Source organism: Coptis chinensis, chromosome 1, assembly GCF_015680905.1.
Source record: "Coptis chinensis isolate HL-2020 chromosome 1, ASM1568090v1, whole genome shotgun sequence".
Lineage (NCBI taxonomy): Eukaryota > Viridiplantae > Streptophyta > Magnoliopsida > Ranunculales > Ranunculaceae > Coptis > Coptis chinensis.
The window spans coordinates 4515635-4529614 of NC_141456.1; the positions used below are offsets into that span (position 1 = coordinate 4515635).

Genomic DNA, 13980 nt, shown 5'->3' on the forward strand with positions numbered 1-13980 from the left:
TGCGGAATCCAATCAAGCCCAAGTCCCAAGTTTATTAATTCCCTTTAAACAAATGAAGAATTACTAAAACTTAATAAGTTAATAGTTAAAAAAAATGAAGAATTACCACTTCCACCATAGAATAATTTTACTTCGGCAACATAACCCCCTCTCTAAATTTCAGATCCAACTATGATGGTGGCATTGATAGTAGACATTGGTGTTGGTGTGTAGAGAAGAAAAATCAAAAGAAAAAGGAAAATAAATAGACAACACCAAATAATTATAATAAGAAGATGAGAATAGTGGAAGTGGTGGTGCTCGACGGTTGATGGCGGCAGGTGGTGGTGGTGCTTGATAGAATTTGTAGTTGAGGACTGAATAAAACTCACTAAATTTTTTGCAAGTAACTAGTCACTCTTGCTTGTCTTTTATTTGGGTAGGATGGTCCTACCCCTTAAAAGAGGCAGGACGCTAGCAATTCTCAATTATACATGTATCTACTATCTATATACTAAAGCAGAGACCTCTAATTGAGGATTTTCTCTTTCCTATGTGGCACTCTAATATGAGAGAGTTAGTTTTTTCTCTCTCCTATGTGACACTCTAATATGAAAGATAGTCTTTTCTAATAGTCTACAATCTCACATACATAGAACCTAGAGTTTGAGTGTATTTCTAATTATTATATTTGGAGAGTTTGAGTGTATTTCCAATTCTTACATATTTTATCAAATAAAAAAAATTGCTAAAAAATAGGTGATTTGTAAAAGATAATTTTCTCTTTTGAATCAAACACTTTTAGTGTTCCAATTATTATATATTTGATCAAATAAAAAAAAAAAAAAAAAGTAATTTGTAGAACTCCTTATTACAAATCATACAATTTTAGTGTCTATGATAAAACACCGATTTATTTCGAATATATTCTTAACACGGCCTCAAAACATAGTTAAAAACAATTATACAAAAAATAACATCACAAAATATATAATAGAAAATGAAAAAAAAAAATAATAACGGCAAAGCAATAATGACAAATATTTTTAAAAATTGCTAAAAAATAGGTGATTTGTAAAAAGTAATTTTCTATTACAAATCAAACACTTTTAGTGTTCCAATTCTTATATATTTGATCAAATAAAAAAAATTGCTAAAAAATATGTAATTTGTATAAACTAATTCCTTACTACAAATCATACAATTTTAGTGTCTATAATAAAACACCGACTTATTTCGAATATATCTTTAACATGGCCTCAAAACATAGTTAAAAACAATTATACAAAAAATAACATCACAAAATATATAATAGAAAAAAAAAAAAAAAAAAAAAAAAAAAAAAACAAAAAAACAAACGGCAAAGCAATAATGACAAATATTTTAAAATATATATAATACTGAATGAAACTAACGTAAAAAAAAACAATTAATGGGGAACCGAAAACTAGATACAAATGTATCGAACTAACCTCAAATAATATTTAACGGAAAATCAGAAACTGGATGCAAATGCAAACATTAAACTAATCTTAAAAAGTAATTAATAGAAAATTGGAATATATATGGATACAACTGTATTAAACTAACCTCAAAGAATAATTAACGGAAAATCAAAACTTGGATGCAAATACATCAAACTAACATAAAAAAATAATTGTCGGCAAATCGGAAACTGGATGCAAATGCATTGAGCTAACCCTCAAAGATTAAATTAATAGAAAATCAGAAACTGGATGCAATTGCATTGAATTAACATCAAAGAAAAATTAATTATTAATTGGAAACATGATGCAAATGCGTGGAACTAATATTAAAAAATAATTAATGGGAAATCGGAAACCGGATGGAACCGCGATCGAATCGATCTCAAAAATAAACTTTGATGCAAATGCATTGAACTAACCTCAAGAAATAATTAATGGTAAATAGGAAACTGGATGCAAATTCATTGAACTAATCTCAAACAATAATTAATGAGAAATCGAAACTAGATGCAAATGTAACTTTATCAAATAATAAACGAGAAATCGAAACCTGGATGCAAATGCATTAAACTAATCTCACGTAATAATTAATGGGAAATCGTAAACTGGATGCAAATGTATTGAATCGACCTCAAAGAATAATTAATGGGGAATTGGAAATTAGATGCAAATGTATTGAACTAATCAAAAAGAATAATTAACGAGAAATCGAACTGGATGCAACCGTGATTGAACCGATCTCAAAAAATAAATAACGGAATTGAAATTGGATTAAATCAGATTGAACTAACCTCAAAATATAAATAACGGAAAATCAAAAACGGATGCAAATACATTAAACTAACCTCAAAACATAGTTGGGTTATATGTTGTGGGAATGTCTCGTAAGTATAGTTTTGCATTTAAAATGATGTTTATCTTATCTCTTTCCGTATGATTGGGAACTCTTTGCTATTCAAGTAGCTACAATATATATGAACTTCACCTTATTAGGCAATCTCACAAAACTTCAATCAAACTTCTATTATTAAACAACAAAATGAAGTTGAAGGGTTTTATTAAAGGTACATGAGTTATTTTTTTTAATGGAGAATAAGGTTTTCAATGCTATAAGAAATTTGGTTGAGTGATCAATATAATATTAATATATATAAAAAGTTTTGCATATTTACAAATATTTTTCAAAATAATTAATATAACAACACCCGTTCAGTAGATAATCTTTGAAAGATTCTACATAGTAAGTCATGCATAATTTAAAGAATAATTAATGGGAAATCGAACCTGGTAATCTTCAATGATCCCACATAGTAAATCAAACATAATTTACTTTTTTATGTCATGTTTGCAAAGGACACTACTGATGGATGGATCAATAGAAGTTGGTATTATACACCACATTGGATAATTAAAAGGAAATCAGAAATTGATTCAAATGCATAACCGAGCTCAAAGAGTAATTAACGGAAATTGGAAACTTTATGCAAATGCAATAAACTAAACTAAAAAGTAATTAACTAGAAATTGAAAACCGGGTGCAATTGCATTAAACTAACGCCGATAATAACTAAAGGGAAATTAGAAATTGTATACAAATCCTTGAAAAATATTTAATGGGAATCAAAACGGTATGCAAATACATCAAACAAACCTCGATAATAATTAATAGCCGAGAAATCGAAACCTGGATGCAAATACATTGAACTAAACTCAAAAATAATTAACATAAAATAAAAACCGAATGCAACCGCATTAAACTAACCTCATAGAATAATTGGTGGGAAATCGAAACTAAATGCAAATGCATTGAAATAATCTCAAAAAATAATTAACGGAAATCGAAACCAGGATATAATTCAAGATCTAACTAACCTCAAAGCATAAATAATCGAGACTAGATGCGGATGTATTAAACTAACCTTAAAAGAGTTATTAATGGGAAATCGAAAACTAGATCCAAATGCAATGAACTAATCGCAAAGACTAATTAATCTAAACATTGAAAAATGGATGAAACTACACCTGAACTAACCTAAATGAATAATTATCGGAAATTATAAATGTGATGTAACGCATTGAACTAACCTAAAAAATAATTAACGGAAATCAAAACTTGATGCAAATGTATTGAACTAACCTCAAAGAACAATTAACATAAATTCGAAATTAGATGCAACCGCATTGAACTAACCTCAAAGAATAATTAACAAAAACCAAAACTAGATGCAAACTGCATTAAACTAAAATAAGATATTAACTAACGGAAATAAGAAATTGGATGCAAATGCATTGAAATATCCTCAAAAAATAGTTAACTAAAAATTGAAAGTCGAATGTAATTGCATCGCACTAACCTCAAAGCATAAATGTCGGTTTTTTTAGCCTTCTCACATGAGTAATTACGAGTAATTAGGAACCCAAAATGAAAGTGAGTTTAAAAAACAGGGACTCTTACATGTATGCAAACTGTATAGAAATTGTAAACTATCGAACTAACCTAGAAAAACAATTAACAGGAAATCAGAAATTGGATGCAGATGTATTGAACTAACCTCAAAGAGTAATTAACGAGAGATTAGAACCTGGATGCAAATTCAATAAACTAATCTCAAATACTAATTAACTAAAACATAAAAACCTGGATACAACTGCATTGAATTAACCTTAATGAATAAGTAACTTGGGATATCATAAAATGGATGCAATTGCAATTTGAACTAACCTTAAATAATAATTGATGGGAAATCGAAACTTGATGCAACTTTGCATTGAACTAACCTCAAAGAATAATTAATGAGAATTTGGAACCGGATGCAACGCACTACATTAAACTAACCTCAAAGAATAATTAATGAAAAATCATAAACTTGATGCAAATGCATTCAACTAATAACCCTAAAATATATTTGTATTATATGTAGGGGAATAAAATGTCTCGACAAATATAGTTTTGCATTTTAAGTAATGTTTATCATAACTTCTTTTATTGTGATTGGGAATGCATTGCTATTCAAGTAGCTTCAATATTATCTTCACCAAATTGGACATTCTCAAAAACTTCAATCAAACTTCTATTGTTAAAACTAACAATGAAAAGAAGTCGATGAGTTTTATCAAAGTTTGATGCTTCCTTTTTACAGAGAGTGGTGCAAGACATTTAATTGAGTAATTAATATAATTTTCATATCTCATAGCTATGCATAGTTGCTAATATTTTTTAGAATAATTTAATATAACGGCACCCGTTCGTAGGACACGTTCATGTGATAAATCTTTTCAAGTGGGAGTAGTGTATTCTTTGAGGATATGAAAACAATAAATCTATTTTAGTGATTTGTACACATTAGTACGTAAGCTGAGCGGTGATGATTTACCGTTAAATCACCATAAATCTAATAAAACTATTATACAAGCTAGATCGAGTTTAAGATAATTATATTTGAAAATTACGGATTAATATCCTAAACCACAAAGTGAAGAGGCTATCTCAATTTGATCCCTTAGTTTCCAAGTACTTATACACCATAATTGCCGCCGGGCTATCTCAATTTGATCCCTTTAGTTTCCAAGACTTATGCACCATAATCACGCTTCATTAACGTGTTTCGGTTGATTTTCAATAAAAATATTTTTGATTTGAAAATTTGTCGCTAAATCACCATAAATCTAAAAAAACTATTATACAAAATTTAGATCGAGTTTAAGATAATTTTATTTGAAAATTATGGATTAATATCCTAAACCATAAAGTGAAGATGCTATCTCAATTTGATCTCTTAATTTCTAAAGACTTTATGCACCATAATCACTGCTTCATTAACATATTTCAATTTATTTTCAATAAAAATATATTCTGATTCGAAAATTTGTGTGAGACATTTTATAAAGCCTTTTCAGCACACAAAATATTTAATAGATCCCGGGCGTATGCTCGGGTCCAAAATCTAGTGAATTTTCTATAACAAAGCTCAAATCTGTCTCATCCATCATCTCAACCAGAGAAAAAAAAAGTTTAAAATGTAAAGTGCGTGGGTCCTATTGACTGACTACTAAAGAAAATATCAACTCAGATTAAGAAAACCCTGTGACTAAGAAATTGAGTCAAACTTTGAGCTAAAAATAATGGACCCATAGATGTACCCAACTGTATCTCTACCGCAGAAGTCCTTTCCTTAGCTAATCTTCTCAAATGCCTCTTCTAATAATTCAAATCCTGTGGACACTCCTTCTATAGCTGTTTTCTTCTCTTCCTCAGTCTTAGCTTTAAGAGTCGCCAATAATATATGAGCTGAACCACTGCAAAATACAAGCAACAATAAATTATTAGATGAGTTTTTTTTTTGCACTTCTAAGCACGCAAGAATACCTTGTCATCAATGTAAGCAGCCCAGAACCGAGTGATGGCGCGATCATAGGCATCAGAAGGAAGAATAGAAGCACCCGAGGTGAAGACCTCACCAATATATTGAACAATAACGAGGGATTCACAAATGGCTTGTCATTATGAATCATAACCGGGACCATCTTGTGAACAATAACGAGGGATTCACATGCTTGTATGATGGGCACCCAGTCCTATCTTTTGTTTCTTAGAACGAATGAACTGAAGAATTTATCAGGAAAAAAAAAGGAAAAGATGCCAACAAGTTTTATTCAACACACCACCTTTATATACGCGTTTTTTATTCCAAACAAACAACATTTGAACGCGAGATAATTACACTAATCACAACCACTCGATCACTCTTACTGTCTTACACTCCCTATGATTACACATTCTCTCTATGATGTAACAATCCATCGTATTTGGCAATCAGCGTTTTAACGAACTCCAAGAGCTTATCAGTCTCAGGAAATATACCCGCCTTAACCGCAGGAACGGAGCAAAACTTCTTAGACCATGCATAAAGATTGGGCGTCTTTGTTTCATCGAGTAACTTAACAAGGTTGAGCTTCTCGAACACCCTGACCCACGCTAAGTTGGTCCCAAATGCTATATCAATGTACCCAATTGTATCTCCACCAAAGAAGTCCTTTCCTTTGCTAATCTTCTCAAATGCCTCTTCTAGTAATTCAAATGTTGTGGACAATCCTTCTATAGTTGTTTTATCTCTTCCTCAGTCTTGATTTTGAAGAGTCCCAAATAATGAGCTGTACCACTGTAAAATAGAAGCAACAATAAATTCTTAGATGTAATGTTTTTTTTGTACTTCTAATGGACCATAACTAGTGTCATTACGTACCTTATCATCTATGTAGGCACCCCAGAACCGAGCAACGGAACGATCATAAGGATCAGAAGGAAGGATAGAAGGACCAGACGTGAAAGCCTCATCGATGTATTGAACAATAATGAGTGACTCACAAATGGGCTTATTATTATGAATCAGAACCGGGACCATCTTGTGGACTGGGTTGGTTTTGTGTATAAGTTCGCTAAGTTCAGGGGGCCCACGTTCAGGGTTCCGCTCAAGGTACTCATAGTCCACATTTTTCAAATTAAGAGCAATTCTTACCCGCATGGTATATGGACTAGGCCATGCACCCAAAACCTTCACATTACTTGCTGCCATTACACAAACTCAACTGAAGTGATCTGGTTTTTGTTGTTTGAAGATGTAATGAGAAGAACCATATGGAATGGGGGTATATATATATATATATATATGTCATGTGATTGAATGGTCAGATGAACGTATGTAATGGGGCTATATGAACGTATGTAATGACGCCATGAAAAAAGAGCAATTCCTTCCCATATCAAGAGATCGATCTGTTGGCACTCGGAAACAACACCGTTGGATCTATTTGAAATATCCACTATAGTGGGGGCCACCAACTTCTCAATTATGAAAAGAAGAAAACGGAAGCACAGAGTCAATCTTGTCGACTAAATAAAAGATGTTGTCGACGTCGACCAAATAAAAAATGTTGTCGACTAGATAAAAAATGTTGTCGACGTCGACTAAATAAAAAATGTTGTCGACTAGGCTAAGTACAATGGTTTGATGTGACATCACACCATAGCACTGTGCTGGGATAGCAGAACTAGGCCCAATGGTTTTTCAATTAGCCGCCACTACTATAAGTACTGTTCTAAAAATCGGTCTAGGCAGCCGCCTAGGCAATCTCTAGGCGCTAGGGTAGTAACCAACCGACCCAACCGATGTCGTTTTTGGTTTGGGTGGTGGAACCGATTAAAGCAGCCTTCAGCGTCCAATTTTTTTTTTTTTTTTTTTTAAATGTTGACAAATTAAAAACCTATGTAGGTTTAAGATTTGAATGAGTTTAAAAAACTAAAGCCCAATTTAAATTATATTGTCACTATAAGAAAGAATATGTTTTTATATGAAGTCGATCTTCTTCAACTATTACGCCTTTTTTAAGTATCTTTGTTTGTATTTATTTTTTGAGTTATGGTAAATGATTTTCTTCATTTCTTGTAGTATAGGTGTGCATTACTATATATATTATAAGATATATTAGGAAAAAAACCGCCTAGCACCTAACCAGTCTAGGCGCTAGGTGCTCTCCCACCGCCCGACTACTGCCTAGCATTTTTTTAGAACAATGACTATAGGCGTGTGGCCAAAGCCCACAAACAAAAAAAGAAAAGAAAAGTAAAAAGAAATTGGTGGATACCACCACTAGTGAAAAAATCCAAAGCAAATTTGTAGCCGCTATTGATATAGGGCTATAGGCGTGTGTCAAATGGTTTTTATGTCCCCTCCTAATATAGTATTAGCATGGTGCTTAGATCTAAAATAGCTCACAAACAAGAACACAAAATAAAAAGCTCTCAACTCTATAATCAATATTTTTAATAACAAAAAACCTATCCTCTAATGAGGCGATTACGATTATTTATAGCCTAAGAAAACATAACTAATCAAGAAACCCTAGTTTTCTAAACCTAATAAATAATTTACTAAACTTAATTAAATCCTTATTTTCGTCCATATTATTTATCCTATTTTTATATTGCTATATTGACCCTGACAACACACTTTGGTTAATAGAACTTGTTAAGTAACCTTTCCATAAACTAAAATCTTCATTTCCAATCATCTAAAAGCTCCAACTATGTTATGCATCTGCATCATTCTCCCACTGTTAGAGGAAACTTGTCCTCGAGTTCTATTGAGCAATAGTAGTATCATAGATACTGTTTCTTTTCCATATTCACTTTGAGACAGTCTACACTTTTCCTTCACAAACGAATCAAAAGAAGACGACTCATATACCAATCTGGATCTAGAGGAGACCTTCAAGACACAACAAAAAGGATCAACATAAACAAGAGATGATGACTGCTCCATAACAATTTTTTTTTCAAAATCTGGTAGTTGTAATGATACTGTAATCCTTTTATCAATAGTTGAATCATAACCAGAATCAATTTGATAATACATCACATCTCATCTTCAACAGACTCCTTATCAAACACAGGGGGTAAATTCCAATCGATAAAATCCAATTTTTCTTCAACTTCAAGAATAAAGATAAAAAAAAATTTCAACCACATCAACAAAGTTTGAAGTGTTAGAATTTTTTACCTTCAACTCGGAATCCAATCTTTTGGAATCATAAGTTGTAAGCAGCATAAAGAAATTCCTCGCAATCAAAGTCAGCAAAAGAATGTTCTTTATCTTCGTCTTCCCAATCATCCGCAATAACAGGGGATGGAGATTGACGGTGCTCTGACTGCTGCTGCAAAGTTGTCACCTGTCAAGTGAGCACTTGAACCCATCGTGTAAGTTCGGCCAATTGATCTCGCTTCATCACGCGTTCTAGAGCAGATTCTTGTACTATTCCACCATGTTTTCTTCTTTCACAGGCCATGATGCAAGAACGTACCTGGCTCTCGATACCAAATAATGTAGTATTAGCGTGGTACTTAGATCTAAAATAGCTCACAAACAAGAACACAAAATAAAGAGCTCTCAGCTCTGTAATCAATATTTCTAATAACCAAAAAACTATCCTCTAATGAGGCGATTACAATTATTTATAGCCTAAGAAAACATAATTCATCAAGAAACCCTAGTTTCCTAAACCTAATAAATGACTTACTAAACTTAATTAAATCCTTATTTTCATTCATATTATTTATCCTAATTACCTAACAACACACTCTGATTAATAGAACTTGTTAAGTAACCTTTCCACAAAGCTAAAATCTTCATTTCCAAGCATCTAAAAGCTCCAATTATGTTATGCATCTACATCACCTCCCCTTTTGCCCCTTTCTTCAACTCTATTTCCCTCTCTCTTTGTCACCTAAACCAAAATGTAAAAGACTATGGATAGAAAGGTAATTAGAAAAACTAAATTTTTGAAAATGAATTTGGTAGAGACACATTTCCTAGCCGCTATTGTGAGTGGCGTGTAGGAAATGTTTTTTCAAATTATGGCCGCCACTCCTACTGGCTTGTACCTTAGATTTCTTTAGCCGCTACTCGCCCGCCATATGCTATATCATTAAAACTGGCGGTATAGATAAATAAACTTATACCGATAGCGGGTTAGCGTTTTGATGCACCGTTGGAGCACAATTTCCGTCATATTTGGTGTTTTGCCGCACCATTGGAATTAGCCTTAGGTTTTGGTCCTCCTAAATAGGACTGTGCACGGGTCCACTTGGGTTGGGTTTGGGGCGCACTAATCGGCTTATTAGGTTTTAGTCCTCCTGACCTTGGTTGACTGTTTGTTGGCTATTAGTATTTTGTGAATACCCATCATACCCTTACGTGTGTGAGGCACATGTCAACTCAGGAGGACCAAACCCTAAATATTTATTAGTTAGGAGGACCAAAACCTTAAAAACCTTTCTTTTTGTGTCTCTATATATGATTACTTTTTTAGTGATATACTTCACGTTTTCTGGAGGCATCACTGTTCCTTCGGAACAACGTTGTGTTCGCTACATTGATATATAACTTTAGTTCAGGACATCGAGGTGCAACATCTACCGAGTAGTGTCATTTTCTTCTGATTCAATAGCTGTTAAATTTGGGACAGTTCTTTTTATGCGGAATCAATTATTACAAGGCTCACACGTGATGTTGTAGGTATTTTGTGAAGGCTGGTCATGCAGTTATATCTTTCTATATCGACAGTGAATATTATTTCTTACAAACTTTTGAGTGTGGGTGAAGATATTTTTGTTTTATTGCTTTCTTGAATCTAATCGTACTTCATGATTTCTTTACACAGTAACCTGACAGCCATACTACATAGATTAACTTGATCTAAATCATTGTTATACAGACACGTGTATTATCACAATCTCAAAAATACGGTAGGAAAAAAGTGGGAAACTAAACTAGACTCCTTCCACTTTCTTTCGGGCTTTTTTAGGTTTTGGTCATCCTAAATAATTGGTATTTGGGGTTTGATCCACACTAATCAACTCATTAGGCTTTGGTCCTCCTGAGTTGACACATGCCTCACACACGTAAGGGTATGATGGGTATTCACAAAATACTAACAGCTAACAAACAGTCAACTTGGTTGACTGTTAGTCAGGAGGACTAAAACCTAATAAGTCGATTATTGCAAACCAAACCCCAAATACCAATTATTTTGGAGTACCAAAACCTAAATAAAGACCCTAAATAAAACCATACTAAAAACGAATATAATTAGATTATACTAAGATGACGACGTGGTTTTTTCTTTTTTCAGAGAAGGTGGTGGTCCCACATCGAGTGAATATCTTGAACCGATCTAACGATACGGTGTTGTTCCAAACTGTGCGGTAATACCAACAGATCGATCTATTGGATCTGTTGATATCAGGAGTGAAAAAAGAATCATTTCAAGTTCTTGGACCATTTGTTTTAATTTTTAAAGAGCCAGTGCTTGGAATGTGCCATGATGCATCTCTTTAGGCAATGTTCCCTAAGATTCATATTGATATATATCCATTGTCACCAAGTTCGGTGTTTTTTTGAAAAAAAAAACGTGTTTAAAACCCGTTAAATTGGTAAGACGTCTTGTAACCGTTTAGAACCCGACTTTTTCAAAATATCGCATTTTAAACTTAAAAAACGTTTTAATCACGAGATTTTGAAAATCTTCCGTTTAAAACTTTTTTTTTGTAATTAGTAGTATCTTATTTAGGATCGTGTTTTGGTACTGAATCTAAAACTTCTAGTATTTGGATGAGTAATTGATAACTTGATACCTTCATGTATTTGAATTTTCTTTTATTTGTATTATTATTAATTTTGTTTTCTTTGCCCATTCTTTTTTCCACTCTTATATAAAATCAAACTCCTTATCTATCATATTATTTATCATCGGTTTTTAATGTTTCTTTACATTTTAAACTTGTTTTGCAGTTTTAAACCTGTTTTTTATGCCCTGCGTTTTTTTACGCTTTTTTTTTATGTTTTTTTTCTGAGACGTTCCGTTGAAAACATGAACTAAGTTTTTTTCAAGTACGGCGTTTTAAACCCGTACCGTACTTGGTAACAATGTAATAATATATCTACACACATATACCGTCTTAGAGCAAGTCCAATGGAGTGTTATATGGGCTGCTAAAAGGCCATATAGCACCTTAAACACCAAAATGTCATTTCAATGGAGTTGCTAGAAGAGTCTTAAATATAACTGGTGTGATAAACCCAACCAAATTTGTGGCCTTGTCTAGCAGCTGCCATAATAAGTTTCGGGAGACAGATGACATAGTTTCTGCCATCCGTGTGTTAAATTTCGACGAACGACAGAAATTGTGTCATCTGTCCAAAAACAATTCGACTGAAGTACGTTACAAAATAATGGATGGACGACAGAAACTATGCCATCCATATCGTTTAGCACTTCAAAACGGAAAAGGGCGATTGGAATGGTTTTTTGATTTTGGACAACCAAATTTAGTTGGGCAAGCTAAAAGGCCTATGTGGCACCGCAACCCAATTTAGCAGCTCCCATTGGACTTGCTCATATATATGAAATTTTAGTGATTTAGAAACATTCATGAACAATTGTTCATATTAACACTGAAAGAAAGAGAATAAAATGAGATATCAACTTAAGCTTGTTTACTTTTCGACCATGGTCTATTGTCTATTCTTGATGGAAAAGTGATTCTAGTAAAAACAAAGGTCTCCCAGCATACCATGTCACTATGGTCAAAGAGTCCCTATCCTCGAACTACATACTAAACCATCTCCTTTTTTCTTAGGGCATCACCTATGGGGGGTGTAAAATTACACCTCTACATAGGCTCCACCTAGGTGCCATTAGGATTTTATAACCCCAATTACAAATTATTGTATAGCTCATAAATATCCACTCTCTACTGTTCCCAATGGAGAAGTGTAAAAAAAGTTTAATTTTAAACTCGGACGACACTTCAAGTGATGTCTCTCTTTAAATTACTGGAATTAAAAAGGGATGTCACTTGAAGTGTCGTCCAAGTTTAAAATTTTCAAATTGTGACTTTAGAACTAGATAGGTGATGCCCGAAAGTTTTTTTTACGCAGACGTGTGTTCGAGTGTCATCTAGACTATTTATCAACTGATAGCGAGATGGGAAATTCCCCACCCCCTCTATCAACTAATAGTCTATTACCTACGGCATGACACTTGGGGTGTAAACTTTCCACTCTATACGGTTTACACCCCCACCACCCCCCATTGGAAATGCTCTTAGGGAGTTTATCTTCTTCGATAGGAGAAGTCTAGGGAAGCACAAACATTGAACTTTTAACATTGGCAAAGATCACAAGTGGTTGTTGAACAATGAAATAAAATTGTACACTTACTTGTCTGTAATTGTTATTAAAAGATGGTTGGTTCTATAATCAAAATGAGAGAGAAAAAAAAAGTGATGGTCAGACTTCGACCGGGTGTGAATGTCTTCTAGCTTGTATTAGCTGATCCGGGTGTTAAGGCGAAACCCACGAGGTAATCACACCTCATGCGTGTTTTCTTTATGTAACACTAGTAAACGGGCAAGTGCGTTGCACATGCTAGGAAAGGAAATTGGGGTGGAGAAAATTAAAGGAATGAACGCATGTATAGGGTTTAGATTAATATAGGTCGAGGTCTCACAAAAAAATTCAATAAGGAAAAAAACACTTTAATACGCTAGTTGTATTCTTTGTACGATTCGATATTTGATGCTCTTGTATGTTGCGAATAAATATATTCGAAGAGGTATTTAACTGCTTGTAATTAAGTCAATATATAATTATTAGAAAAAAATACATTGGACACTGTTAATATTTGTTCTATAGAGCTATTAAGTCGGATATAATATGTGGAGTGAATTGAATGTGTAAATAATAGATTTCCTGAAGATGGCTATGTGGCAAGATAACCATTTGAAAGCTATCTATATAATGTGGATCTTATTTTATGTGTATTGAGATTGAATGATTCAAATGATGGAGTGTTGTTTTTTTCAAACCATCTATATGGAGGTTGCATCGCTGAATTACATCTGTTTCACCCTATTGTTAGTCGCACATTCTATTGATGTACATGCATAACTTTGGCA

The 13980-nt window shown here is 33.1% G+C and overlaps 1 protein-coding gene across 1 annotated transcript; it reads right to left on the minus strand.

The window, feature by feature from the left end:
* Positions 1-6101: 6101 nt before the first annotated feature.
* LOC147521489 (glutathione S-transferase U17-like) lies at positions 6102-7247 on the minus strand. The gene is made up of 2 exons (XM_086570009.1): positions 6710-7247; positions 6102-6625 (listed from the first exon to the last, which is right to left on the minus strand). The coding sequence occupies exons 1-2, from the start codon at positions 7037-7039 to the stop codon at positions 6584-6586; spliced, it is 372 nt and encodes a 123-aa protein (XP_086426135.1). The 5' UTR covers positions 7040-7247; the 3' UTR covers positions 6102-6583.
* Between the last annotated feature and the right edge of the window lie 6733 nt (positions 7248-13980).